At 20.0% G+C, this 26197-nt stretch overlaps 7 protein-coding genes across 7 annotated transcripts; 2 read left to right on the forward strand and 5 right to left on the reverse strand.

The window, feature by feature from the left end:
- Positions 1-749: 749 nt before the first annotated feature.
- On the reverse strand, positions 750-2123 carry PRELSG_1320600 (conserved Plasmodium protein, unknown function; the record flags this gene model as incomplete). Its single annotated transcript, XM_028678738.1, has 1 exon — positions 750-2123. One exon carries the CDS (start codon positions 2121-2123, stop codon positions 750-752), a length of 1374 nt encoding a protein of 457 aa, XP_028535854.1.
- Positions 2124-2839: 716 nt separating this feature from the next.
- On the reverse strand, positions 2840-5359 carry ATG5 (autophagy protein 5, putative; the record flags this gene model as incomplete). Its single annotated transcript, XM_028678739.1, has 1 exon — positions 2840-5359. The coding sequence occupies one exon, from the start codon at positions 5357-5359 to the stop codon at positions 2840-2842; it is 2520 nt and encodes an 839-aa protein (XP_028535855.1).
- A 1371-nt stretch (positions 5360-6730) lies between these two features.
- Positions 6731-12901, forward strand: PRELSG_1320800 (acid phosphatase, putative; the record flags this gene model as incomplete). Its single annotated transcript, XM_028678740.1, has 1 exon — positions 6731-12901. The coding sequence occupies one exon, from the start codon at positions 6731-6733 to the stop codon at positions 12899-12901; it is 6171 nt and encodes a 2056-aa protein (XP_028535856.1).
- A 496-nt stretch (positions 12902-13397) lies between these two features.
- PRELSG_1320900 (plasmepsin IX, putative) lies at positions 13398-16146 on the reverse strand (the record flags this gene model as incomplete). Its single annotated transcript, XM_028678741.1, has 8 exons — positions 13398-13478; positions 13588-13773; positions 13867-13929; positions 13999-14649; positions 14710-14830; positions 15001-15074; positions 15186-15632; positions 15904-16146. 8 exons carry the CDS (start codon positions 16144-16146, stop codon positions 13398-13400), a joined length of 1866 nt encoding a protein of 621 aa, XP_028535857.1.
- A 971-nt stretch (positions 16147-17117) lies between these two features.
- On the reverse strand, positions 17118-18480 carry PTPA (serine/threonine protein phosphatase 2A activator, putative; the record flags this gene model as incomplete). Its single annotated transcript, XM_028678742.1, has 5 exons — positions 17118-17220; positions 17306-17370; positions 17482-17556; positions 17635-17785; positions 17918-18480. 5 exons carry the CDS (start codon positions 18478-18480, stop codon positions 17118-17120), a joined length of 957 nt encoding a protein of 318 aa, XP_028535858.1.
- Positions 18481-20327: 1847 nt separating this feature from the next.
- Positions 20328-21622, forward strand: PRELSG_1321100 (conserved Plasmodium protein, unknown function; the record flags this gene model as incomplete). Its single annotated transcript, XM_028678743.1, has 3 exons — positions 20328-20909; positions 21085-21315; positions 21566-21622. 3 exons carry the CDS (start codon positions 20328-20330, stop codon positions 21620-21622), a joined length of 870 nt encoding a protein of 289 aa, XP_028535859.1.
- Positions 21623-21836: 214 nt separating this feature from the next.
- Positions 21837-25637, reverse strand: PRELSG_1321200 (ATP-dependent DNA helicase, putative; the record flags this gene model as incomplete). Its single annotated transcript, XM_028678744.1, has 1 exon — positions 21837-25637. The coding sequence occupies one exon, from the start codon at positions 25635-25637 to the stop codon at positions 21837-21839; it is 3801 nt and encodes a 1266-aa protein (XP_028535860.1).
- Between the last annotated feature and the right edge of the window lie 560 nt (positions 25638-26197).

The following is a 26197-nucleotide window of genomic DNA, read 5'->3' on the forward strand; positions in this document are numbered from 1 at the left end:
CATACATAAACATATGTATAGTATACATTTTAAACTGATAAAAAATAATTGAACCCTTTTTTTTTTAGAAGAGTATAGTATGATAGCAAACTGTTAAATTAGTATAAAAAAAAAAAAAAATATACCTTATTAATAAAAAAAACATATCATGGTCTAGTGGTAAGTGATGATATATAAATATAGGGAAATTAGATATATATATTTTAATTTATTAAAATACAAACGAATAAAATAATAATATTTTCTATATTATACACAATAAAGATTTTATAACTTATTTTTCTTTTAAATTCATACTTTTATATAAAAAATGTTATATCAAATAAAAGTTTATAAAATGTATCTTTTTTTATTTTACGGATATTTTTTATTTTTTTTTATCATTTTTGATTTTTAAACAAATATTTTAAAAATTCATTTTTATAATTTAAGACAATTTGTAGTTATTTTTTTAAATATTTCACTATTTCAAATTTGAAAACTTCCTTTGATTATTTAAAAAATGGATAGAAAAATCTATATAAAAGAATTTATAAATCATACCATTTCTTATTCAGGTCAGGTATTTAATAAGAATGACAAAAATAAATAAAAAAAAAAGAAAGAAAAGAAAAAAAAGAAAACATATAAGTAAACATATAAATTACGGAAATCAAATAAAAATAAGTCATAAAAGAAAAAAATTAAATAAAAAAAATGTAATATAAAAAAAAAGATAAATAATAAGATGATCTATGTAGTGATAATGTTTAAAAGGTTCTTCTCTGTTTAATTCGATATAAAACCAACGAGTTATTTAAAAAATCTCTAAATGAAACTATAATATGAGATATTCTACTGGAGACCTGAATTAATTCAGAAAAATCTTTACAATTATTAAATAATTGTATATCCATTCTTAAAGATATAAATCCAACATTAGGAACTTTCATCTCTTTTTCTTCATCAATTTTATTAACTTCATTTAAGTTATCGCTTATATTTCCTGTTTCATCCTCACATATATACTCTCTATTTATTTCTTCCTCATATGCTAAATTGTTGCATTTTTTTTCTTTATCTAAATTTTTCTTATCATATTCTTCTTTTTCTTCATTAAATACTTTTTCTTTTATTTCGTTTTTTATTTTTTCTTTATCTTCTTCATTAAAACTATCTTCATTAAACTTACGTGTATTTTTTATATTTTTTGAATTTTTTTTTCCTAATACATCTTTTTTTTCTTTTTCGTAATTATCTTTGTCTAGATTCTCATACACAAAGAATTCTGATGTTATTAAATGAGATGGAAAATGTGTATAAAAAGAGCAATCCAAGTTACCAGATAAATCCATCGTTTTAGTTGTTAAGTGAATATTTTTACATAAACCAAGTGCTATATATTTATCATATTCATCTTCATAATGTATTGAAATGACAGCTAACAAATAATCATTTTTTTTTAAAATAAAAATAACTTCATTTTTTCTAATAATAAACTTTTCAAAAGAATTTTCTTGAGTATTTGTTTTTGTTAAAAAAAAGTGCATTAAAGGACCACATTGCAAAGCTTCTCTAATTTTTGATAAATGATTTGCTACAAGAAATGTTTTAATTGGGTTGTCTGGAATTTCATAAAGTTCTATTTGTAAATCATAACCAAACTCTTCTTTTTCTAAAATATGTGTGTGTATTTTGAAGTTTTCCTCATCATGATAGCAACTCAGGAAATATGGAATAGTAAATTCATTCCAAATTTTTTCAAAATGATTGTGTGAAATATATATTTGTAAGGAATCTAATACATTGTATTTGTCTTCTTTATAGAAATTTTCTACTTCATAATCTTTTAAATATTCTTCTTCTATATATTTAACTCTTAAATTAACAGATTTTTCTAATTTTATTTTTGAGTGTGCCTCTACTTTATATATAATATCATCAATATCATAAATATATTTGGTTAGTACATATCTTTCTGTTTCTCTATCCACTATGTGATCATTTATATAATATGCACTTGGAATCGGTACACCTTCTCTTATTAGATTATATATTGTTTCAAATAAAACTTTATTATTTGAAATATATAAATTTGATTCACATTCAATACTCTTTATTTTTTTATACAATCTTTCACACATCTTATATGCTTATTTTTCTTTGTATATTTTTTTTTTCCTTTTCCTCTTCTCCATAAAAAATAATATATTATAATGGTCTTTTTTCTTTAAATGGAAATTTTATTTTTATTTTTTTATTTTTTTGATAATTTTTCTATAACTCTTTTTATGATATATTTAAATAAAATAAAATATACTTATATTATTTTAATATATTTTTTTATATGAATAAAAAATTGCTTATTATATATATATATTTATGATATTTAAATAAAATGATATATTTATACACACAAATATATACACATATATATTATGCACATATATATATACACAATATTATACTATTTTACAATTTTACCTATTCTATATTTTTCTATATAGTAAAATAAATGATAAAAGAAAAGTATATTCCTTTTATTTTTATAAGCAATATTAAAATTTAAAAATTTAGTTAAATAGAGAAACAGAATAAAATAAAGATATTTGAAACTTAAAAAAAAAAAAAATTATATTCGTTTAATACAATGTTAGGAATATAAAAAAAAAAAAAAAAGAAGTTGTCATATTAAAAATATATGAATTCTTTATATATTTAGTATTTAATTATTAAAGTTATCTATATTAATGATTTCTATGATATTTTATCAAATCTTGAATATACTAAAAATATTCTTAAGGAATTTTTTTAAGAATATACCATTCAATTATAAGGAAATCTTTTTTTTTTAAACAATTTAATATGAAGGTATACGGAGAATAATATGGAGGAAATTATCAAATTGAGCAAAATTGGTTGTAAGCCAATATAGTGGTGTTTTTAAAGGTATTTGTATTCCATTTATCATTATAAACATATAATCACTAAAAATTAAATAATAATCTTCTTCAAAATAGAATATAGTTTCACTATTTAAATATATGTCATACATATTTTTTGGGTTATTTATATATTTTTCCTTTTTTTTTTCATCTATATTTAACTTAACGTTTTCATTATAAAATTCTCTTATTTTTATTTTATCTCCAATTTCTTTATTTTCTATATCAACTTTATCTTCTAAATTTTTTTTTTTTTCTTTTTTTATTTTTCTAAAAAACGAAGGAAACATTTCATGTAAAAAATCTCCTAATGTGTACAAAAAAAATTCTTCAATGACATTTTTATTTTTTTCTGAATAAATTATTTTAAATAATGGAAATTTTGTTATTATCTGATTATATGGAGGACCGTATATATGTATAATTATAGGAACTTCTTTAACTAGTTTTTCATCTTTCAGAATTTCATGTGTAATACATTTTTCTTTACTATAATTTCCATGTGAAAAAGAGGAATTACTTTTTCTACAATTACTATTTTCTTTATTTATATTTGTAAATACTAAATTATCATTATTTTGTTTATATTTCTTTTCAATATGTAGACCATTATTATAAGTATTAACTGAAAAATTAATATTAGAATAATTATTACCATTTGCATTATTTATGCAACTATTTATAATAGTATTTTTTATCATATTATTGTCAGAAAGGTAAAAATCTTTAGAATCATTTGTTTGATTAGATACATCATTATTTATTGTTGACCTATTTTCATTATTACAATCATTTTTGTTTAATATATATTCATTTTCATTTTTAATATTCTCCTCAATTTCATCAGAAAATCCCAATTTTTTGTTGAAAGTATAGTTATCATATTTCTCACCCTTTATATTAGTCTCTTCTCTCTCCTTATTTTCTTTATTTGGATTATTTTCTATACTTTTAGTACATACAAAAAAATAATTTATTTTCTCAATGAATTCATTATTAAAATAATCTATAAATTTAATCATATTGTAATCAATATATTCTCTATATAATGAACAAATATTTTCAACATTAAAATTTTTCAAATTACATAAAATTTTTTTTTCAATTTGTTGTGGTAGCATTTGTAATAATCTGTTACTTTTGCTAAATATATAGCTTGCTTTTTTTAATTGATTTATTATGTGTTCTTCAAAATCACTAAATCCCCTATATAGAGGTATACAACTATTGTATGATAGAACATTTATGTTTCCATTATAGCCTTTTTTATCATTTTTATTAGAATCATAATAAGGATAGTCCTCCTCTCCTTTGAAATGAACTATTAATTTCCATGGGATATTTTTATTTGATATACTTAAAAATTGTTTTTCATACCATTCATTATTTATTTCTTTTCTCATAATTAATTTATAATATCTTGAATCATTTTTAAAGTACATATTTTTTTCATATATCTTTTTATTATTTTCTTTATTTTCATAATCCTTATCGTATTCCGATATATCATCTCTTATTTTACTGGAAAAATTCTTATCAAATTCTAGACTATTCTCTTGTGTATTATTAAAAACATGTTTTGGAGAAAATTCCTCTTTTGATTTATAGTTCATTTCATTACACTTTTTCATAACATTTATCCCCATTGCTTTTTCTCTAATTTTATGATTATCATTTTTTATTTTATCATTGCATATGTTTTCATTATATTTTTTTTTTAATTCATCTACCTCTCTTGTATCTTCTACAGCTGCTTGAATCATATTTTTAGAAATAGACAAATCCTTTATATTATCATTATTTAAGTCAATGTCTATTTCATTATTGAATTCTACTTCTGAATTGTAATTAATTGAGTCTTTCGTTGCATCTTTATTTAATGTATAATTATTTTCATTTGTATCATTAGTTTCTTTTATTATTATGTTATTAGAATTATTTATTTCTTTGTATGGAACTTTTATAATATTTACGTAATCGTTAAATAATTCATTACTAGAACAGAATTTCAAATTTTGTTTTTTTTCATTTATATAAGTATTTTCACTTTCAATATCACAATAAATATCGAATAATACACCTATAGGTAATCTCCAATCAAGAATGATTCTTTCATTTTTGTTTTCTCTATTTTCATTATTTGAATCATCATCTAAATTTTCTTTTTTATTTTTAAAACACTCAAAATAAACACCGCATTTATTACCGTAAAAAGGTAAAATAAATGACTTAAAATATTCTAGGCATTTTGGAATTATATTTGATAAATACATATATCTTTGAACATATATATAATAATTAGATGGAGATATAAGAGATACTGACTCCTTTTCATTAAGTGATAAGCATAATACTAATCCACTTTCTTTTATATTATTATTTATTTCTTCTATATTTGGTTTTTCTAAAAAAGGAATTTTGTTTTTTTCTTGCATAATTTGTATTCTTTCTATTATTTATCTATTTATTTTTATAAATTTATATATATATATATTCATAGAAATATATGAGATTATATTAAAAATTTTACCACAACTACATTTTTATAATAACAAAAGTAATAAAAACAGAAAGCGTATAAAAGTAGACAATTTTAAAGAAAAATGAATTACGCTGACGGCAAAAAAAAAAAAAAAAAAAAAAAAAACTAACAAAAAAAAAAGAAAAAAAGAAATACTTTTTCTTAAAAACATGAAATTACATTAAAATAAATAACTTGTAATTAAAAAGTTACACATGCATAGAGTAAATATACGAAAATTTTGTAAAAATTTTATATATAAATTTTTTTTTATAAATTATACATATTTAAGGAAAAGATAGAAAATTTATTTTATGAATTACTTATTATATTTTGCATATCGAGTTTAATACTTTTTTATTTATTACATTTGACCCTGCTTATATCAATGTTATTTAAGATTCTTATTTTATATATATATATATAGTATTTTTTTTTTTTTTTATTTTATCCTTTTAGTTTTAATGAAAAAAGTTTATTTCATCTGAATTAATCCTATATAAGGTATTAAATTAAACATACGTTTTCATAAAATTTATTTTTAAATGAAATAAAGATTTGAAATTATCAATAATTTTTATTTGAATAAAATTATATAGAACACAGCAAAATAGAAAAATATAGTTCTTGAATATATTATTATCTTCTTTAAATTTTGAGAATTTTTTCTATTTTTTAAAGATTTTAAAAATATTTGCATAATTTTCTTAATGCATATTTTTTTTTTTTTCGAGTTGAAAAAGAAAATAATTATATGAATATAATTCTATATTCATTTTGTATTTAATCTTTATATATAGTGATTATCTTAATTATATATGTAATATAACTTTGAATTATTGTGATTACTATAAAAGTAGTAGTTATATTTGCTCTTTTTTTTTTTTCTGTTTTTAAATAGGACAAAATGTAGAAATAAAAATTAATTTTTACCTTCAAAAAATAGAAAATAAAAACAAAATAAAATGAAGGAAAATTTTCTTATATTTTTATAGAAAATGTTAATGAAAATTTTCTATTCATTTTTCTAATAATAAAAACAAAAAAAAAAACTCACTTTTTTAAATATAATTTTATCTAGAGTATTTACATATGTATGTAAACTTAATTCTCATTAATTGAGACAATTTTTTTTTTTTTATTAAGAACTTTCGAGTTTCTCATACTACATTTCTTTTATATAATTAGTTATTTTTTCTATTATATGTTTTATTTCTTTTTGAAAAAGAAGTAAATGTATGAAATGTGATTATAAAGTGTGACTATTAATAAAAATAGGAAGAAAATGAAGTTTCGTAAGCATAAAGGTTCATTAGATGAAGAAAAATTGTTTGAGAATATATCAAAAGATGATTGTGGAATGATAAAAAAATTTACTTTGGGAGTATGTGCTATGGAAAGCAAAGTGGAAAGTGCACCAATGGAATGTATACTAAAAAGATTGGCAAAGAGTGGAGACTTTAATATAATAAAATTTAAAGAAGATATGATATTAAATCAAGATATTGACTCTTGGCCAATAGTTGATTGTTTAATAGCATTTTATTCTACTGGATTTCCTTTAAAAAAAGCAATTGAATACGTAAAAAAATACAAACCAATAACATTGAATAATTTAGAGAAACAATTAATATTACGTTCAAGATTACAAATATATGAACAACTAAAGAAATGGAGAGTCCCTCATGCTAATTATGTGGTAGTAGACCATGACACAGTAAAAAAAGGAGAACATGTATTTGAAGAATATTATGATTATATAGTTTATGATAATATACGCTTAAATAAACCATTTATAGAAAAGCCAATAAATGCAGATAATCACAATAATTGGATATATTATCCAAAAAATACAGGAGGTGGTTGTAAGAAATTGTTTCGAAAAATAAAAGATAGAAGCAGCGAATATTGCCCAGATATACATAAAGTAAGAAATAATGGTACATACATATACGAAGAATTTATGTCTACATTTGGTACAGATATAAAAGTATATACTGTTGGTCAAATGTTTGCTCATGCTGAAGCAAGAAAGGCTCCATCATTAGATGGAAAGGTGTGTAGAACGTCTGATGGTAAGGAAGTTCGATATGCTGTTATTTTATCAGAAGCTGAAAAAATCATTGCATATAGAATAGTTGAAGCTTTCCAACAAACCGTTTGTGGATTTGATATATTAAGAACAACTATGGGGCCATTTGTTTGTGATGTAAATGGATGGTCATTTGTTAAAGGCAATGTGAAATATTATAATGATTGTGCTCATATATTAAGAGCTATGTTTTTGGCAAAATTAGAAGAAAAATATAATATTATTCCGAGAGATCTTGCTGATAATTGGTATAATATTGAAAATGAAGAAGAAGTATTAAGAAAAACCTTTAGACAACCAGATGATTTGCATTGTTCTCATCATGAAGAATTATGCTCAGTTATTATTGTTATGCGACATGGAGATAGAAAACCAAAACAAAAAATGAAATTCATCACAGATAAACCTTTACTATTGGACTATTTTAACTGTGAAGAAAATTTATATAATGTTATTGAAAACAGATCTTCCATCGATGATAATATAAAAATAAATCATGAATTAGATAGTAATATTGTATCAGTAAATAACATTAAGTACAATAAAATGGATTCTTCTTTATTCACAAATGATACTTTAACTAAGATAAACTCAAAACAAAATAAGAATACTTCTAATTCTCAAAAAAATGTACCCAATAATAATGATATGACAAAAATGAATGAAATTAATAATGATAAAATAACTCAAGAAGACAAAAGTAGTAATGATTGTGAAAATGAAAAAAAAAATAATAATGATAATAATATAAGTGAAAAAAATAACTCTAAAATAGAAACTTCTAATGAAAATGATACTAAAAAATTGAATAATAAAGATTCCCCACACAATAAGGCATTGAAGGATAATACTACTACCCAATCAGAAGAAATAAAAAAAAATAACTTATATAAAGCATATATGAAAAAAGAAATAAAGTTTAAGTCTCCAGAAGAATTACAAGATTTGTTTTTAATAAACAATATTATATTAAATGATATTGAAAAAGAATACAAAGCTATAAAAGAAAAAATTTTTAAAATTCAAGAAAAAGAAATGGAAGAAAAAACAAAAAAAGAAAAGAGAAAAGAAAATGATGATGTATGTGAAATGATTACTTTAAAAGAAGAAAACATAAATGATAAAGAATTAGCAGATCGTTCTAATATAGGTACTATGACGAAAGAAGAGTTAGAAACAAAAAGAAATGAATATGAAATAATGATTGAAAATCATAAAACTTTACAAAAAATTCTTGAAAGGGGTGACGGATTTACTGGTATAAATAGGAAAATTCAATTAAAACCACTTGATTTAGTTATTGTAAATGATAAAGTTATTGTTACTAAAATTCTTGTTGTAGCTAAATGGGGAGGAGAACTAACAAGAATGGGTAGAAGACAATCAGAAAATTTAGGAAAAAGGTTTAGAGCCACATTATATCCTGGTGACTCAGATGGACTATTAAGATTACACTCAACTTTCAGACATGATTTTAAAATATTTACTTCTGATGAAGGAAGATGCCAAATAACTTCTGCTGCATTTACAAAAGGATTTTTAGATTTGGACGGAGAATTAACTCCTATTTTAGTTGCTATGGTCATTAGAAATTCTAAAGCTCATAGTCTGTTAGATGATAATAGACCAAATTTCGAAAGAATACAATGTAAAGAATTTATTGATAATGTATTAAATGAAAATAAAGATATTGATGATGATTTACTAAAAAAATTAGCATCAGGAAAACATTCAAGAGGATTTCGAGAATCTTTAAAGAAAATTTCTAATTTTTACGAATTAATGGAAAAAATACGAAATACTATTTATGAATTTTTAAAAAGTTTGAATCAAGAAGTACAAAAATGGTTAAATTTATTTCCTTATGATGAGTATGCCTTATATGTAATTGACATCTTACATGAAATTCAAGTCAGATGGAAATCTTTAACAAAAATGTGGTTCAAAAAAAATAAAAATAAATATGATACCTCAAAAATTCCTGACATTGTTGATAATGTAAGATTTGATTTAATTCATCATCATTCTTATTTAGGTAGTGGTTTAGATAAAGCTTTTGAAATTTATAATCTAATTGAACCGTTAGCAAATTACATTTCACAGGCTGAATATGGAATAACTTCAGAAGAAAAGGTGAAAATAGGCGTTAATATTGTCGGCAAATTATTAAGAAAATTAATACATGATGTCACTTTTTACAGAGATGAAGAAGAAAGAAATAAAAAAAATAATAAAGGTAATAATGTTTTTAAAAATGCTTTCCATATTTCTTATATGAACCCTTTTAATTTTTCAAAAAATGATGAACTAAAAAAAGAAAAAAATGAAGAGGAAAAAGACTCATTTAAAAACTTTAATATGTGTAAATATGACTCTAAAAGAAAATTTTTAGATAATTTTTTATTCAAAAAAGAAAACAATAAAATAGAAAAAGAAAACTATGAAAATGAAAATAAAAATACAAGGAAGCTTAATTCAGAAAAAAGTGTTTCTAATAGCACAAATAATGATACAGCAAGTAATTTAAATAATAATAAAACTGAGATCAATTCTTTAAATAATATGAGTAATGGTAATAATAATCCGAATGATCAAAATGTTTTGAAAAATGTTGATTCAGATATAAATGAATCTAAGGAAAAAATAATTAATAATTTACATTCTGAAAAAAGACACTATATTGAAAATAGTTGTTATAAAAATACAGTTAAAATACAGAGTGATAAAATTAATATAGATAAAGAAATTTCAGAAGAAACAAATATTTCATCGGGAATGAAGGATATAAATTCATCGATTTCAGAAGAGAAAAAAAAAGAAAGAACAGAAAAAAGTTGTTTGTTAGAAGAAAAACAAGAATTAGAAGCAAAAATAATGAAAAATACAGAAGAATACATCTCCAAAAATAATACAGATGAAATAGAAAAAAACATATTCGATTGTGATTTAGTAAATGCCAAATGCTTAGAAAAAAGAAATGAAACAAATTCTGAACAAAGTTATACAAAAAGTATAGCAAATAAAACAAATAACATGAACAATAATAATAATAATAATAATAATAATAATAGTACCCCTCTAAATCTTTTAGACGCAAATTTAAATGAAAATACAAATGATTTAAATAATTATAAAAGTAGTGTAACATATAATACAAATGTAAAAGATTTATACACACCAAAGTTAATTAACAAAAAAGAAGCTCTTGTTATTAATTCTTCCGATTTATGGGCACATCAAAATAAGTATAGAAAAGAAAATAATGAAAAACAGAAAATGAAGAAAATGAAAAGTACTAAAGAAAATGAATTTAATGAAAAAAAAGAGGGAAACAATGAGAATAATGCAGAACAAAAATTCTCAGAGAAGACAACGAAGCAGGATGATGACATTATAAAGGAAATAAAAGAAAAAAAAAAAACAGATAAAGATATAGAAGAAGAAAGAGAGAAAGGAAATGAAAATGAAAATGATAATGAAAATGAGGATGGAAATGAAAATGAAAATGAAAATGAACAAGAAAAAGAAGAAGAAGATGAAGGTGAAGAAGAACAAGAGCATGATGATGATGAAGATATAATAAGATTAAAAGAAACAGATGCTCGCAGATTAGGTATAAGATCTCCATGGAGAATGGTAAGATCACGATATTACGTTACATCTGCTTCTCACATGATTTCATTGTTAAATATCCTAATCCATGCAAAGAATACAGATAATTCAATTAATCAAAATATTATTGATAATGATTCAATTAAAAGTATGGGAGATGTTACAGATTTACACTATTTATCTCATCTAGTTTTTAGAGTATGGGAGAGAAAACAATTAAAAAGAAATGATAATAACCGATTCCGTATTGAAATTTTATTTAGTTCAGGTGCAAAAGATGGATTTGGTCAAAATTATGAACTTTTAGAAAAAGATGCAAAAGCTCAGCAGCAAAAATATGAGAGGCATTTTAATAAATATTTCGATGATAATAAAAAAGTGACTGGAGCAAAAAATGATACTCCAGAAAATGAAAATAAAATAAATGTTAAATCACATACTACAAATTCGCAAAATGAACTAAATAAAAAAAGTGAATTAGAAGAACAAAAAAATGTAAAGAATGATACAATTTATGAAAGTAATATAAATAATGAGGATAATTTAAAAATAGAAAATAAAATTGGATACGAATCAAACATCAATAATGAAAACAAAAATTTAAATAAATATATGTATAAAGATATTAATTTTAATGCAAAAAATAATCAATTAAAAGAAACAGAAATGAAAAATGAAGATGCACAACACTTAAAAAATTTCAATAAAATAGACAACAGTTATAAAAACTCCATTGATATTTTAAATGAAAATAGTTCAAGTAGTTCTTTTTTAAATTCATCAATAAATGCCAAGGAACATACGTTAAAAAATAATATAAGTAGCTTTAAGTATTCAAATAGTATCGACGAGATTATTCTTAACTCCAATAAAAAAAAAAATAATTTAAATTATGAAAAACTAGATATAGAAAAAAAAAAAGGTATTTTACATATGTCGTCAAACAGTTCTTTAAACAGCAAAACTTTTAATTCTTGCAACGATTTTAAAAGGGAAAAAGAAGAAAAAAAAATTAATTTAATTAATAAAAGAGAAATGTCAATAGACATTGGAAGCATAAATGAAAAAAAAAGTACGGATAATAACAATTTAAACATCTCAGGAGGTTACATGGTTAGATCTATTAGTTCTAATTTAAGAAAAAAAAACAAACAGAAAGATAATTTAAAATTAGATTATGAAAAGAAAGAAAAAGAAGATATTACTAAGGAAAATTTATTAACTTATGAAAATGACTGCATTAATTTGGGTTCAGAAGAAATATCTCGTAAATCATGTAGAAGAAGTTTTTCTTGCTTAAGTGATAGGTCTTTTTATAAAACTAAAAAAGAAGATGAATTAAATGATGATCAAAAAAGAAAAAATAATATGGAAAATAGAGTTAATTTATTAGAAAACGAAAAAATGAAAAATAAATTCGAAAATAATATGGTGCATAACAATAGTGGAAATAAGAAAGCTAATGTATTTTCTCATGTATTCCAGCATTTTAATGAAAATAAAAAAAATTCTACATCTAATTTAAATTTTTTTTATAAAACATACATGCCCGATTACGAAAAAATTATTGAAAATGATAAAAAAGTAGAAACATTTGATGTTCCTCCATATTGTGAATTAGCACCATTAATCGTTTTAACAAAAAATTGCCAATTATCCACTTTTGAAAATATACTAACTCAGGTTTTAAATAAATATTCGAAGAGTACAAAAAATAAAGAGAAAAGCAAAACTGAAAAAAAAGTAATTTAAATAAAAAAAAAAAAAAAAATTGAAAAATTAACAAAAAATATAAGATATAGATAGAGGTGGGATAGTATTGAAAAAATAAACGTTTATACATATGGCGATGCTTTATTAAGCATTTAAAATAGTATAATGTTTTAAATTATATTTCATAAATTTTCTTAAAAAGTAGAGAAATTCCAAATATAAAATCAAAAAATTAAAAATAATAAAATACAAAAGTATATTGAGGTCTATATATATGTATTTTTTTAATATTATTAATCTATTTTGCTTTTTATGTTTTTAAATATTAGTATTAAAAATGTAATTTTATTTTTTTAAATTTATTACATACCTATTATTTTTTTTTTTAAGTGTTTAAAAAATTAAATTTTTTTTTTTTTTTTTTTTGAGTTTTTAATATATTTTCCATATAAAAAATATAACAAAATTCTTTAATTGAAAATCCTTAAAATTTTCTTTGTTTAAAAGAAAAATATAAGATTTAAATAAGAGTTAATCACATTTTATTAATTTTTCTATGAAGAGAACTCAAATATATCTCGTTTTCGTCTTCATGAACAGCTTTCGCTATCCCTACCTATTTAAATGAAATATATGAAGTAATAAACAAAAGATAATATTTCAAAAAAAAGAAAAAAAAAATGATATTTTAAATTATTATTTTTTTAAATTTATTCTATTTTTACATATGAATTTTCATTTAATTTTCCTTTTCTGTAAACAGTGTAATAATATCTCATAAATGCTGCATTTCCTAAAATATATGCATGACCATATTCAGGTGAAACTTCTATTTCCATAAAGGCTGGTTTACACATGTCATTATTACGAACTAAATATTGTACCGGTGTCAAAGTAAATGGCATTTTATTCTAAAAGTATGTGTATCGGAATTAAAAAAAAAAAAAAACCAAATGAATACTTTTATTATTTTTTTTTTTTTTTTTGATGTTGATTTAAATTACAATAACGTAGGTTAAATTAGGATAGCTAGCAACAACTTCTTCAATGTTATTATCATCACATTTCTAAAAGAAAAAACAAAAGTAATTTTATTTTAATTCTTTTAATATATATATATATTTTTAAAAATATACTTTTGAAGGAACAATTTTTGAAAAATATTCTATTTCTGATTTAGGTACACTGTTAAAAGATGTTCCAGAATCAAATATTAAATAATTTTTATGCTTTTTTATTTTTTGTTCATGTATATAATTATTTTGTTCTATTTGGTTTCTATTCTTGAAATACGAAATTCTTTTAAAAAATTTTCGGATAAAACAATTTTTGTCTCTTTTATTTCTCTTTTTTAAATCATAAACAATCGAACTAGGATCACAACAAAATTTCTGATGATCGATGTATAAACCGTCAAATTCTATTTCCCAATAATATTCTCTGACAACTGGAAACATATAAATGTCTCCTTGAAAAAATCGCTTATCTACACCTCCAAATATTAAAGCAGAAAATTTATTATCTTTTCCTATGTAAATTGAAAATTCATTATATTTAAAATTATAAGATGAAACTAAATTTTCATAAATGGTTTTATTTCCCGTAGATAGCATTGCATGAAATGCTAAACCAATTATTCCTTCAAAATTTATTCTTTCAAAAACATTAGATTTTTCCTCATTTCCTTTTTCTTTTTTCACTAAACCAAATGACTGATTTTCTACTTTAAGTGGGCCTATTCTAAATGTTTCTATTCCTATTACTCCCTGAATTATTCCTGTACCAAACTAAAAAAGGATTATATACATATATATATACATATATATATACATATATATATAAATTACCATAATATCTAAATTTGTGTACGGTTTATAATATCTAAAGCTTCTAGATAATTTATAATTGTATCTTTTCACTTTTAAACAAGTATCATCACTGCATTTTGTACTGACTACCCATACATTTCTTTATTTATATATATATATATATATATATATATGCATGTAAAAAAAAAATATATATTCTTTATTATATTTTTACGTTTTTTATTTGTATTTTTTTTCTTTCATATTTTATTTAAAAAATTCTTTTTCCTTTTTCTTTATTTCTATATATAAACATTCTTAAAAACTTACGTGCTACCAGTATCAAAAATGGGCCTTATCGTTTGCGGCGGATTTCCTATTTGAATAGAACCAACATATTGACTCTAAAAAAAAAAAATTTTTTTTATAAATATTAGAAAATTCGTAAACATATTTTTATATTTTTTTTTTTTTTTTATCTAATTATATGTAAATATCAAAATAAAAACACCTACATCTTGCAACTGTTGTAAGGGTAAAGTCACTTTACTATTTAACAAATTATTCCTATTGTGGACTTTTTGATATATTTTTTTATCACCTTGTTTACTATTCATATCATTTTTAACAGTTCTATCATTTGTCGCATCATTATCTTTAGTAAGATTCTTATTAGCCTTATAATATTCATTACTTTCCTCTATAACAGTTTCATTCTTAATATTTTCTCTATTATTTGAAACATTGGATGGTATATCATTTTCAAGAAAATTATAAGATTTTTTTCTTTTTTTATTTAATATATTTAATAAAAAAAAATTATCTTTAGAATCATTGTTATATTTTCGTAACATTACATTTTTTTTTTCTATTCTGAAGTCAATGTTATTACCTTTTTCTTTATTAACTTTATCATAAAAATATTTTCGTTTACTAGATACAGCAACCAATGGAATTATATTCTATAGAATAAAAAAATAAGAAGAAAAATATATATCAATTAAATATTGCAAATGGAAATGTATCCTAATGAAAAACATAAAATTCTTATTTTTTTTCTTTTATTTAAAGAAAAATTAAATTGGTTTCACATATATATATATTTATGTGTTGTATTGCATTATTTCTGAAGTCTTATAATATTTTTTTTTTTTTTATAACTTCTTATTAATACTTCTTTATAATTATATATATATATATATTTCCTTTTTTTTTTCAAGATTTTTTTATTACTTCCGATACTCCATTTTCGTGTATACAAACGGAGCAATTAAAGCAAGAATCACATTTTGGAATATTATAATTAAGGGATTCTTTATAGGATTCTATATCTTTTAAACTATTTGAATTATTATATATATATATGCAATTATTTAATTTTATATAAAATGTATAAATTAAAAATATTATTATAAGTCTCATTGAAAATGTTGAATGGAATATTTTTTTTAATTTTTTAGAAATTAAAAAATTCATCTTTCAGAATAAAAAAAAAATTAAATCCAATCAAAATGTACTATAATCAAATGCCTAGATAGGCTCATAGCATTTTTTCTGCAATAATATAAAAAAAAAAAAAAAAAGAATAATTTCTTCTTAAGTTGATATCAAAAAAACACAATTGTCTATATCATAAAAAATATAGTAAAACCTAAAATTTACATAAAAAGAAAACCACAATAACAATATAACTATCATATAAAAAATAAAAAAAGAGTCTACATGTAACTCCCTTAAGAATTTTCTTGAAATTGCATATTTAAATTGATGTTTCAATATTCAGAAAATTTATTCTTTCTCAACATAATTTTTAATTCTTAAAATAATTTTGCATTATTAAAATTTTAATATAAAAATAATATAGTGAAATACAATGAAGTATTTAATTAAAACACATTCACTGATTCTTTTTCATGGATGAAAAAGATAGACAAATATTATTACATTTACATGTATATTTATATATATGGATATTTTTTTTCTCTTATTACTTTTTTAAAACGAACATTAATATATTTCATTTTTTAGAAGCCTATATTGTATTTGCTTTTTTTTTTTTTTTAAATGATCTAAGAATGTGCAGAAAGTTGCACTTTATTTCCATGTTGTAAAAAAAAAAAATCTTTTCATTATGTATAAAAAATTATGATAAAAAAAAAAAAAATTCGTATTAATCTGTGGAATAAAAAAAAAATATTTAAAATTTAATATAATGATATTTATGTTCATTACATTTATATTATGAATATTTTACTGAGTATAAATAATCACATAAAAAAAACTATTTAAAAGCAGTTACATTTTAAAAAAAATAAATAAAATAAAATATGTATGCATATATATATGTATAATAAAAAATAGAAAAAGAATACTATTTTACTTTAAGAAAAATAAATTATTTTAAATATAAGATTAAAAAAAAATAAAATAAAAATATGTTAAAAATTTTAAAAGTCAATTAATTTTCCAAATAAAATGTGTTGTAATATTTGACGCTTTTGAATAATTTCAGCTTGATACATTTTTAGTAACCCTGAACAAATTTTCTCCCTTTTCATGATAAACAAAAAAAAAAAAACTTCTATTTTTAATATGTTTTTATTTTTTTATTTTTTTTCTATATTTTTAATGATACCATGTTTCAACTCCAGAAATATCATACAACATTTGGGAGGATTCATGAAAAGGAGCATGCTTTAACTGAAAAAAAAAATATGCAATATTAATATAATTATAATATGTTTTTTAATATATATATATTTAAATAACAAAAAATTATAAATATTTTTGTTTATGAGTTTTTTAATATACCATTGATATATATTTTAAAGCATCAAAATATAAATATTTGGGGGCCCACAATTCTAATAATTCTTTTTTTTCAATCTAATAAAAAAATATTAATTTAAAATTAATATATATATGTATATATATATATAATTGAAATATTAAAATATATTTTACATCATCTGTTTTAATATTTCTATTATAAGAAAGCTGAGCTGCACCAAATAGAAAAACAAGAAATTGAAAATCATCTAATCCCCATGCTCCCCTACTACCTGCTGGCTCTACTGTGTAAACTATTTGAATTCTTCTTACTCCCTCTAAATATCTGAACATATTAAGAAGAAATTATTAAAATAGGATATTATAAATGGATGAATGTAAAATATTAAATAATAATAAAGAAAAAAAAAAAAAATGTAGTTTTTTTTTTTTGATATTTTTTTAAATAAAATATTACTGTCTATATAGGACAAGAACAAGATGTTTATAATCTGATTCATTAAAAAAATTTAATTTATTTAAACAAAAAAGAAACAACAAGAAATTTAATTCATGCCCCGTTCCATAATCTATTCTATTTTTATTTCCAATAGAATTTTTTAAGTAATATGCTAATTGAAAAAAATGTTCAGATATATTTGGTATATTAGACTCATTTAAAATTTGAGGTAAATAATTATCAATTTCCTTATAGTATTCATCACAAAAATTTTGGAAGCCTTTATTTCCGAAACGAGAAGATTGTTTTACAGGAGGACAATAATCTATACATTTATTCATATTTTTTACTAGTTGAAATATATTATAAACATTTCTTGATAATAGTAAGAAATCATCATTAGTTTTTTTATTTTCATTTGCTAATTTAAAATGTTCTAAAGGTCTCATTTCTATAGCTACAACTGACTTATTTAAATTTGTAATAAAATCAATGATTTCATTGTATATAGGACTATTTACAAATTTGATCACACTTTCATCATTAATTATTTTATAACTTAACCCATTTTGATCGGGCATTTTTATAAATAATTGGAAATAAATATTAAACAAAACAAAAATAAAATAAAATAAAATAAAATAAAAATAAAACAAATATTATATATATTTTATTTATATCCTAAAGAGCTAAAAATTTACGAATATAAACATAGTATTATATTCTTTGTAATAAAAATAAAGAGGGTTATTTTATCTCAAAACTTTTAGTAGGAATGGATATATTCCAAATCCTACACAAATAAATTTGTTATTTGCACTAGAAATATTATGTTTTAATTAGAATAATATTTTATATTTTGATTTATTTTATTTCTATCTAGTTACAAAATAGAATAATGGATACCTTAAAAGTATTTTTAATAAGATTTTAGTTTTTAATAATATATTAATTATTTTTCTTTTTTCTTTCTTTTTGTATTTAGTTGATATTATGAAAATGAAATAAAAGCATAATGATAAAAGCTAATATTATATTGTGCAAAAAAAAAAATAAAATAAAATAAAAATAAAAATAAATATAAAATAAAATTAAAAAAAAATAAAAATAAAATAAAATAAATAATTTAATTTGAAATAAAAGTACTATTTTTTATAATAAAAAAAAAAATTAATAAGTAAATAAAACAATTTACTTTGAAATAAAAAAAAAATATAAATAAATAATAAAATGCTAATATCCAATTTAATAATATATCCCAAAAAAAAAAAATATTATCTAGATTATATATTTATCATGTTTATTATATTCATAAATAAAAAAAATACTTTTTATAAAAATAAATTATATTTATTTTATTCATCTTTTTTTATAAGTTGTAATTATTTCATTATCTTATGTTATATAACTTTTCATATAATTATATATACTAATTTCCTCAATATCGTTAAGGTAAATAAGATGTTCGTATAAATGTGTATTTTTTTCCTTTTTTACTTTTTATTTATTATTACTGATATTGAAAATAGATAAATAATATATGATAAATATTAAATTATCATTTTTTTAAAAATTGAATATTTCAATTTTATGAAAACGTCTATTTCATTCCAATGCATGGATGAAACTTAATTCATCATATAAAAATTGTTGACAAAACTAATTAAAAAAAAAAAAGAAATTAAGGAATTAGAGTATTTATCATATTTAAAAAAAAAAAAAATTCAATATATTTTTTTTTTTTAAGTTATAGCATTCATAATTCATAAAATCAACAATGAACCAAAAAAACTTTTTAAAATAAATCCCTAGTTGTATTAAAAAAATTTTTTTTTTTTTTTTTACGTGTAATTATTTTAATTCACATATTTTTATAAATTTTATTAATGCAAATTATTATATACAAATCGCTATTTAAAAGTAATATATGAATTATAAAATTTTTATAAAGTGTTATTTTTAAATGCTAATTATATAATCATACATTATGTGAATTAATATATATTTATTATTTTCATCATCTTTAAAAAAGAATGAAGTGAAATTTATTCTAACAAAATTAATGTTAGGTTATTATCATAGATGTTTATATAAATATAAAAAATTATTGAAAAAATGGCTTTTTAAATAAAATTTATATTATAAAAGTAAAATAATAGTAACAATAGTATTTTATATTAATATGTAAAAAAATTTATAAAATTAAATTTCTATAACCCTGAAATATTATTAAAAACTTATATAATTTATTTCACTAATCTAACGCGTATGTATATATATACATACTTGTATTTTTTATTCTATTCATTAAATTTACAATTTAAATTAATAAGAAGGGAATAAAAAAAAAAAAAAAAAATTAAAAAATAAAAGAAACTAGAATTTTTTTTTTTTCATTGTTATCATTTGATATAAGGATTATGAGTGAATGGATAGTTTCATAGATGATGAGATAAATTCAGCTGATGAAAATGAACCTGTTTTATTAGATATAAGTGACATATTAAATTTGAAAAGACAAAAAAAAAAAAATATAAAAGAAGAAATTAATTACATGCAAAAAAACTTAAATTTTCTAAAGCCATTAGAAGAATATGATAATTATGATGATAATGAATTTTTAATAAGTAAAAAAGAAAATTCAAGGATAATAAATAAAGAAAATTATTCATCAGAATATAACACTTATCATTTAAATATCTATTCCAAATGTAAGATTTACTATAAAAGAACATTTGAAAAATTAAAAAACATTTTCACTAACAAAAAAAGAGATGAAAATTTTCTTTATTATTCAAATAACTTCTCTAGTGATTGTTTTAATATATTAGCTAATCGTTTATACTACTCAAAGATTACATCATATTTGTATATTTTTGTTCTTTTATTAAATGTATTTATTTTAGTATATGGTTTTTTCACAAAAATATTGAGTAAATTTATTGTTTGTTCTGAAATCTTTGTTATTTTTATGTTATTAATAGAAGTTTGTTTAAGATTAATGACTGAAGTAATAAAATAAATAAATATACATATATATATATATATATATATATATTTTTAATTATTCTTTATTATAAAAGAAATTTCGAATAATGTTAAAAATGTATGTATATATTTATGTTTACATGTATTTTTAAATTCTTTATTAACAAAAAAAAAAAAAAAAAATTGTCTATTTATAGGGTAGTAATTATTTTTATCATTTTGATGGATTATTTGATGTAACAGTTACATTTATGTGCTTTTTCCTACTAATAAGTAGTGGAGATTTGAAAATATTTTATGAAACTAGTACTGTTAAAACAAAAAACAAAGAAATAGAAGAGATTATTTCTAATAGTTTAACAGTATTACGATTTTCATTTCAGTTATTTAGAACAATAACCTTGTTTATGCATCATAAAAGAACAAAAGTATAAAACTCTATAGATATAATTTATTTTTTAAAATTAATTCATTTATTATTAAAACAAAAATTATTACTTATTATGTATAATTTATATGGTTGATTTACATATTTTCATGTGGGATGTAATATTTTATGATTTTTACAATTATCACTTTTACTTTTATATTCTTTTTTAATTCATATAATATATTATTTTATATATTAATAATTTTTTTTTTTTAATTTTTTATTTTTCTTTTTTTTTTTTTGAATAGGCACCAAATGATAATATAGACTTTTCTTTATTGAATTTGCCAAAAGATGATTTTTGAAAATATTTTCATTTAAAAATATAATACAAAACAAAAAAATAAAATAACATGAAATGAATAATCAAATAAAATTAAAAATTAAAAATTAAAAAAATATTTGATTTGACAGATTTAAAAAATTATTGTAAAAACTAAAAAAAAAAAGAAAAAAAAAAAAGAAATAGCATATATATATATATATATATGTACATTCGTTTTAAATTAAATATTTCTTTTAAATTTTTCTTTTTTTTAAATCTCTAAATGATAAATTTTCAAAGTTTGTTGAATGAATTAATGTATCTTTTTCATAATTTTTATTATCATCATATGTAAAAGAATCTATTAGATCAAGTTTTTTTTTCTTCTCGTTTATGAAATCCTTTTTCTTCTCTTCTATGGTACTTTTTGTATTTAAGGAATTGATAAAAACCTTTTCTGATAAATTTAAATTATTATTAACAGAAGAAAAATTATGAGACATTTTTAAATGTGTTTTATTGTTTTGGTTAATATTTAAGCTTTTTTGTTCATTCATGCAATATTCATTTATACGAGTTTTTTCTTTATTCTCAAAATATGGAAAATTATGTATTTTTGCAATATCTTCTTTATCTCTTTTATTTTCTAAAAGAGAACTCTTTTCACTCAAACTTAAATTTTGCACTTCATTTATAAATTTAAAATCGTCATCAAAAAAAGCACTCAAATCATTTTTCATTTTGCTGCTATTATTATGATCATAATTACTATTGTCACAATCTTTATAACATAATTTATTAAGAACTGTTAATTTTTCGTTTTTAAGCATTTTATTTATGTTTCCATTTGGATTATCTCTGTTAAAACCACTGTCTATATGGCTACTTTTATTATTAACATTCATATTTTTTATATCTCGACTTAAATAATTTTGCTGATGCTTATTATAATAATTATCATTATTATGATGACTAATGTCGTGCTTATTATTAAAGTTATTTACATTAAATTTACTGTAATGATTATTATTATCAATTTGATCTCTATTATAAACATTTTTATAAGAACTCTTATCACCATTATTGTACTCATCAACATTGTTAATAGCATGATTCCCTCTAATATAATTATTATTATTTGGATATTTTTTGCATTCTAGATCATCTTTATATTCATTGTAAATAGCCTTATTATAATTATTATTAATATTATTTGGGATATAATTCCTATCATTATTATTGGGATAATTACTTTTATAATTACTTACATTGTTATTATTATTAATGTAATTTCGTTCACTGAAATGTTGATTATTATCTCTATTATTAAAGTATCTATATTTATTTTTCTCATTATTCTGAGTTGTAATATTTTGATTTTTATCGTATTCAAAAGAAGATATTAAATTAGAAAACTTGTTCAATGACGATTCTTGTATATTAGGAACAGAAGAAATATTATTTTGATTATAATAATTTATATTTATATCTGTTTCTAATTCATGTAATAAACAAAAGCCTCTAATGCCTGATACGATTTTTTCTAAAAAATTATTTGGGCATATTGGTGATATATTATCAACATGCTTTCTTATTAAATCTACTGATGTTAATCTTTTGTAGCATATATCTTTTAATGGTTGGTCGGAAATTAATTGAAAAGGAGGGATGTTTTGTTTTCTTGCTTCTAACATTCTTGTTCTTAATAAAATTTTCATAATAGAATCATTTATTTGCTCATTTGTTAATTTTCTTTCTTTTTCTTCATTATCTTTATGATAACTATTTTTATCAATATTGAAATAATCATACTTATTAATAGTATTTTTATTATTATTATTTATATTTTCCTGTGAAAATTTTTCATCTACTTCTGAATCATCTTTCTTAAAATTTTCTTTTTCTAAATTATTGATAAAATAATTCTGGAATTTTTTTTTATTAGTATCTGTGCTAGCAAAATCATTTCTTTCAGTACTATTTATTTCTACTTCATAATTTCTATTATATTTATTTTTGTTTTTATTTTTACTTTTATTTTTATTATTTTTTTTATTATCGGAATTTTTCATAGAATTGGATAAGAAAAAAGGTAAGCTAATAATGTATTTCTCTTCTCCGTTTATAAATTTTTCTCCTTTACTTGTTAATCCAATGCTTATGTAACTCATATCACTTCCATAATTTAATGTTTCTTTAATGAATTTATCATTTCTCGCAACTTTCATAAAAGAAGACCACCAATTAGTAGATTTGTGTTCTCCTTTTCCATACTCTTTAATATTGTGATAGTTTTTTTTAATTATACTTGATTCTTTGCTTTTTACTAAAATTTTGCAAATAGTGGATATTCCAGTTTTTCCTTTTAAGGATGATATACAGCTTAATAAGACTTTTAATTCATGTGTCAAATCAACTAAATCATCAAATATAGATGACGATAGATTAGATATTTTAATATTCTTTCTTGCATTTTTATTATTATCATCTTTTTCATGATTCTCATTATCTTTTCCCTTTAGAATACTATTATTAATACTTATATTATTAGTATTACTATATATTTTACCAATTTCTTTTTTTTTTTTTTTAATTACACTTAAATAATGCATGCAGTTATCACATCTTGCACATAAATAGATATCATATTTTTCTACATAATAACACACACCTTCGTTGTTTTTCTGATCAAAAATATCAATGTCTATAGCTTTTAATGGTTTTTCATCAAAATATTCATAAATTTTTTTTCTTCTACAAGCAGTGGAATAGGCATAATCAGATGCATCAGTAAACATAGTAATAATATGCTTAACTCTTTCAAAATTAGTTTCTATTAAATTATTAGCTGTATTTTCTCTTAAAATAATATTCTTTGTTTTAGACTCATCATTAATATTAAAAAAAAGGATGGCTTCTGCATTACTATTATCCCTACCTGCTCTTCCAACTTGCTGAACATATGCTTCTAATGATCTAGCAAATCCATAATGAATAATTCTTCGAATATCTGGCTTATCAATACCCATTCCAAAAGCAACCGTTGCTACTATAATTTGTATTTCATCTTTTAAAAATTTTTCATGTGCATCTTTTTTTTCTTCATTACTTAAATCAGCATGATACATACTGACTAATAATCCTTTATCCTTTAAAAAATCATGAATACTTTCACACTCTTTTTTAGAATTTACATATATTAAAGTAGAATTATATGGGCATATCTTAGAATTATCTATAAATTTTTTAGTTCTTTCTAATGACTTTCTAACTGGGATATCTAATATATATTTTAAATCATCATATAGATTAGTTTTTGTTCTAACACTATAATACAAATTCTTTTTATTTACACTACTTCTTTTAATTAAGCAATTACTTAAATCAAAATTTAAATTTTTTAAAATATCACTTTGAACATTTTTTGTGCAGGTTGCTGTTAAGCACATAACAGGTATTTCTTTTAATATACTTCTTAATTCATTTAATTTTCTATATGATGGTCTGAAATCATGACCCCATTCAGACATACAGTGAACTTCATCAATTGCTATTAATAATATTCTTTTTTTTAATAATGTAAATAAATTTTTATTATTTAATGCATATTCTGGACTACAATATACTATATTATATACACCATGTTTAATTTGAGTTAAAATTTTTTCACTATTCATTTTTTGACCACTTCCCAAAAATACTGAAGATATTTTTTTTCGGTTTAAATTATCTACTTGATCTTTCATTAAAGATATTAAAGGTGATATAACAATTGTAAATTTTTTTTTTGATTCATCCATTAATGAGGGAATCTGATAGCATAGAGACTTACCCATTCCAGTAGCCATAACAATAAAACTATCTCTTTTATGAAAAGTTGCATGAACTGCTTCTACTTGAAAATCTTTTAAATTTTTATAACCAAAATGCTTTTTTTGTGCTATTTCCATTTTTATTTTTAATTCTTCTAAGGAATAGTTAATATTAGAATCAATATCAGAATTCTCAGTATCTGAGCTACTTACAGTTTTTTTTGCTGTAATATATTTCATCATTTTTATCAAAAAAAAAATAATTATCTATATAATTATGTATATATATTTATTACACTATTTGTATATATATATGAATACATGTTCAAATAAACAAATACCCTTTTTATCAAAGGATTTTAAACTATTTTTAAAAAAACAATAAAGAAAATGCCATCTTGGGATATTTGCATATATATATATATATATATATATATATATATATATATATATATATATATATTATTTTTTTATGTGACAAAATTTTAAAAATATATAAACATTTATAAAAAGAAATTAATTTTAATATTTTATATAATAAAAGAAATTCATATAAAAACTTTGCTTACATTTCTCTATATCTTATAAAAAATACATAAAAAGCCATAACCATTTATATAATATATATGTATGTAACAATATAAATGAAAATTTAAAGTCCTATTCATAAAAAAGATTTTAAATTAAAAATTTTGTAGCTATTGTCTTAATATGACATTTTTATTTTATTTTTATATATTCTTTTTAAATGTGTATTCCTCTTTTTTTTTTTTTCTTTTAAAATAGTCAAAAAAAAAAAAATA

This window comes from Plasmodium relictum (genome assembly GCF_900005765.1).
Source record: "Plasmodium relictum strain SGS1 genome assembly, chromosome: 13".
Classification (NCBI taxonomy): domain Eukaryota; phylum Apicomplexa; class Aconoidasida; order Haemosporida; family Plasmodiidae; genus Plasmodium; species Plasmodium relictum.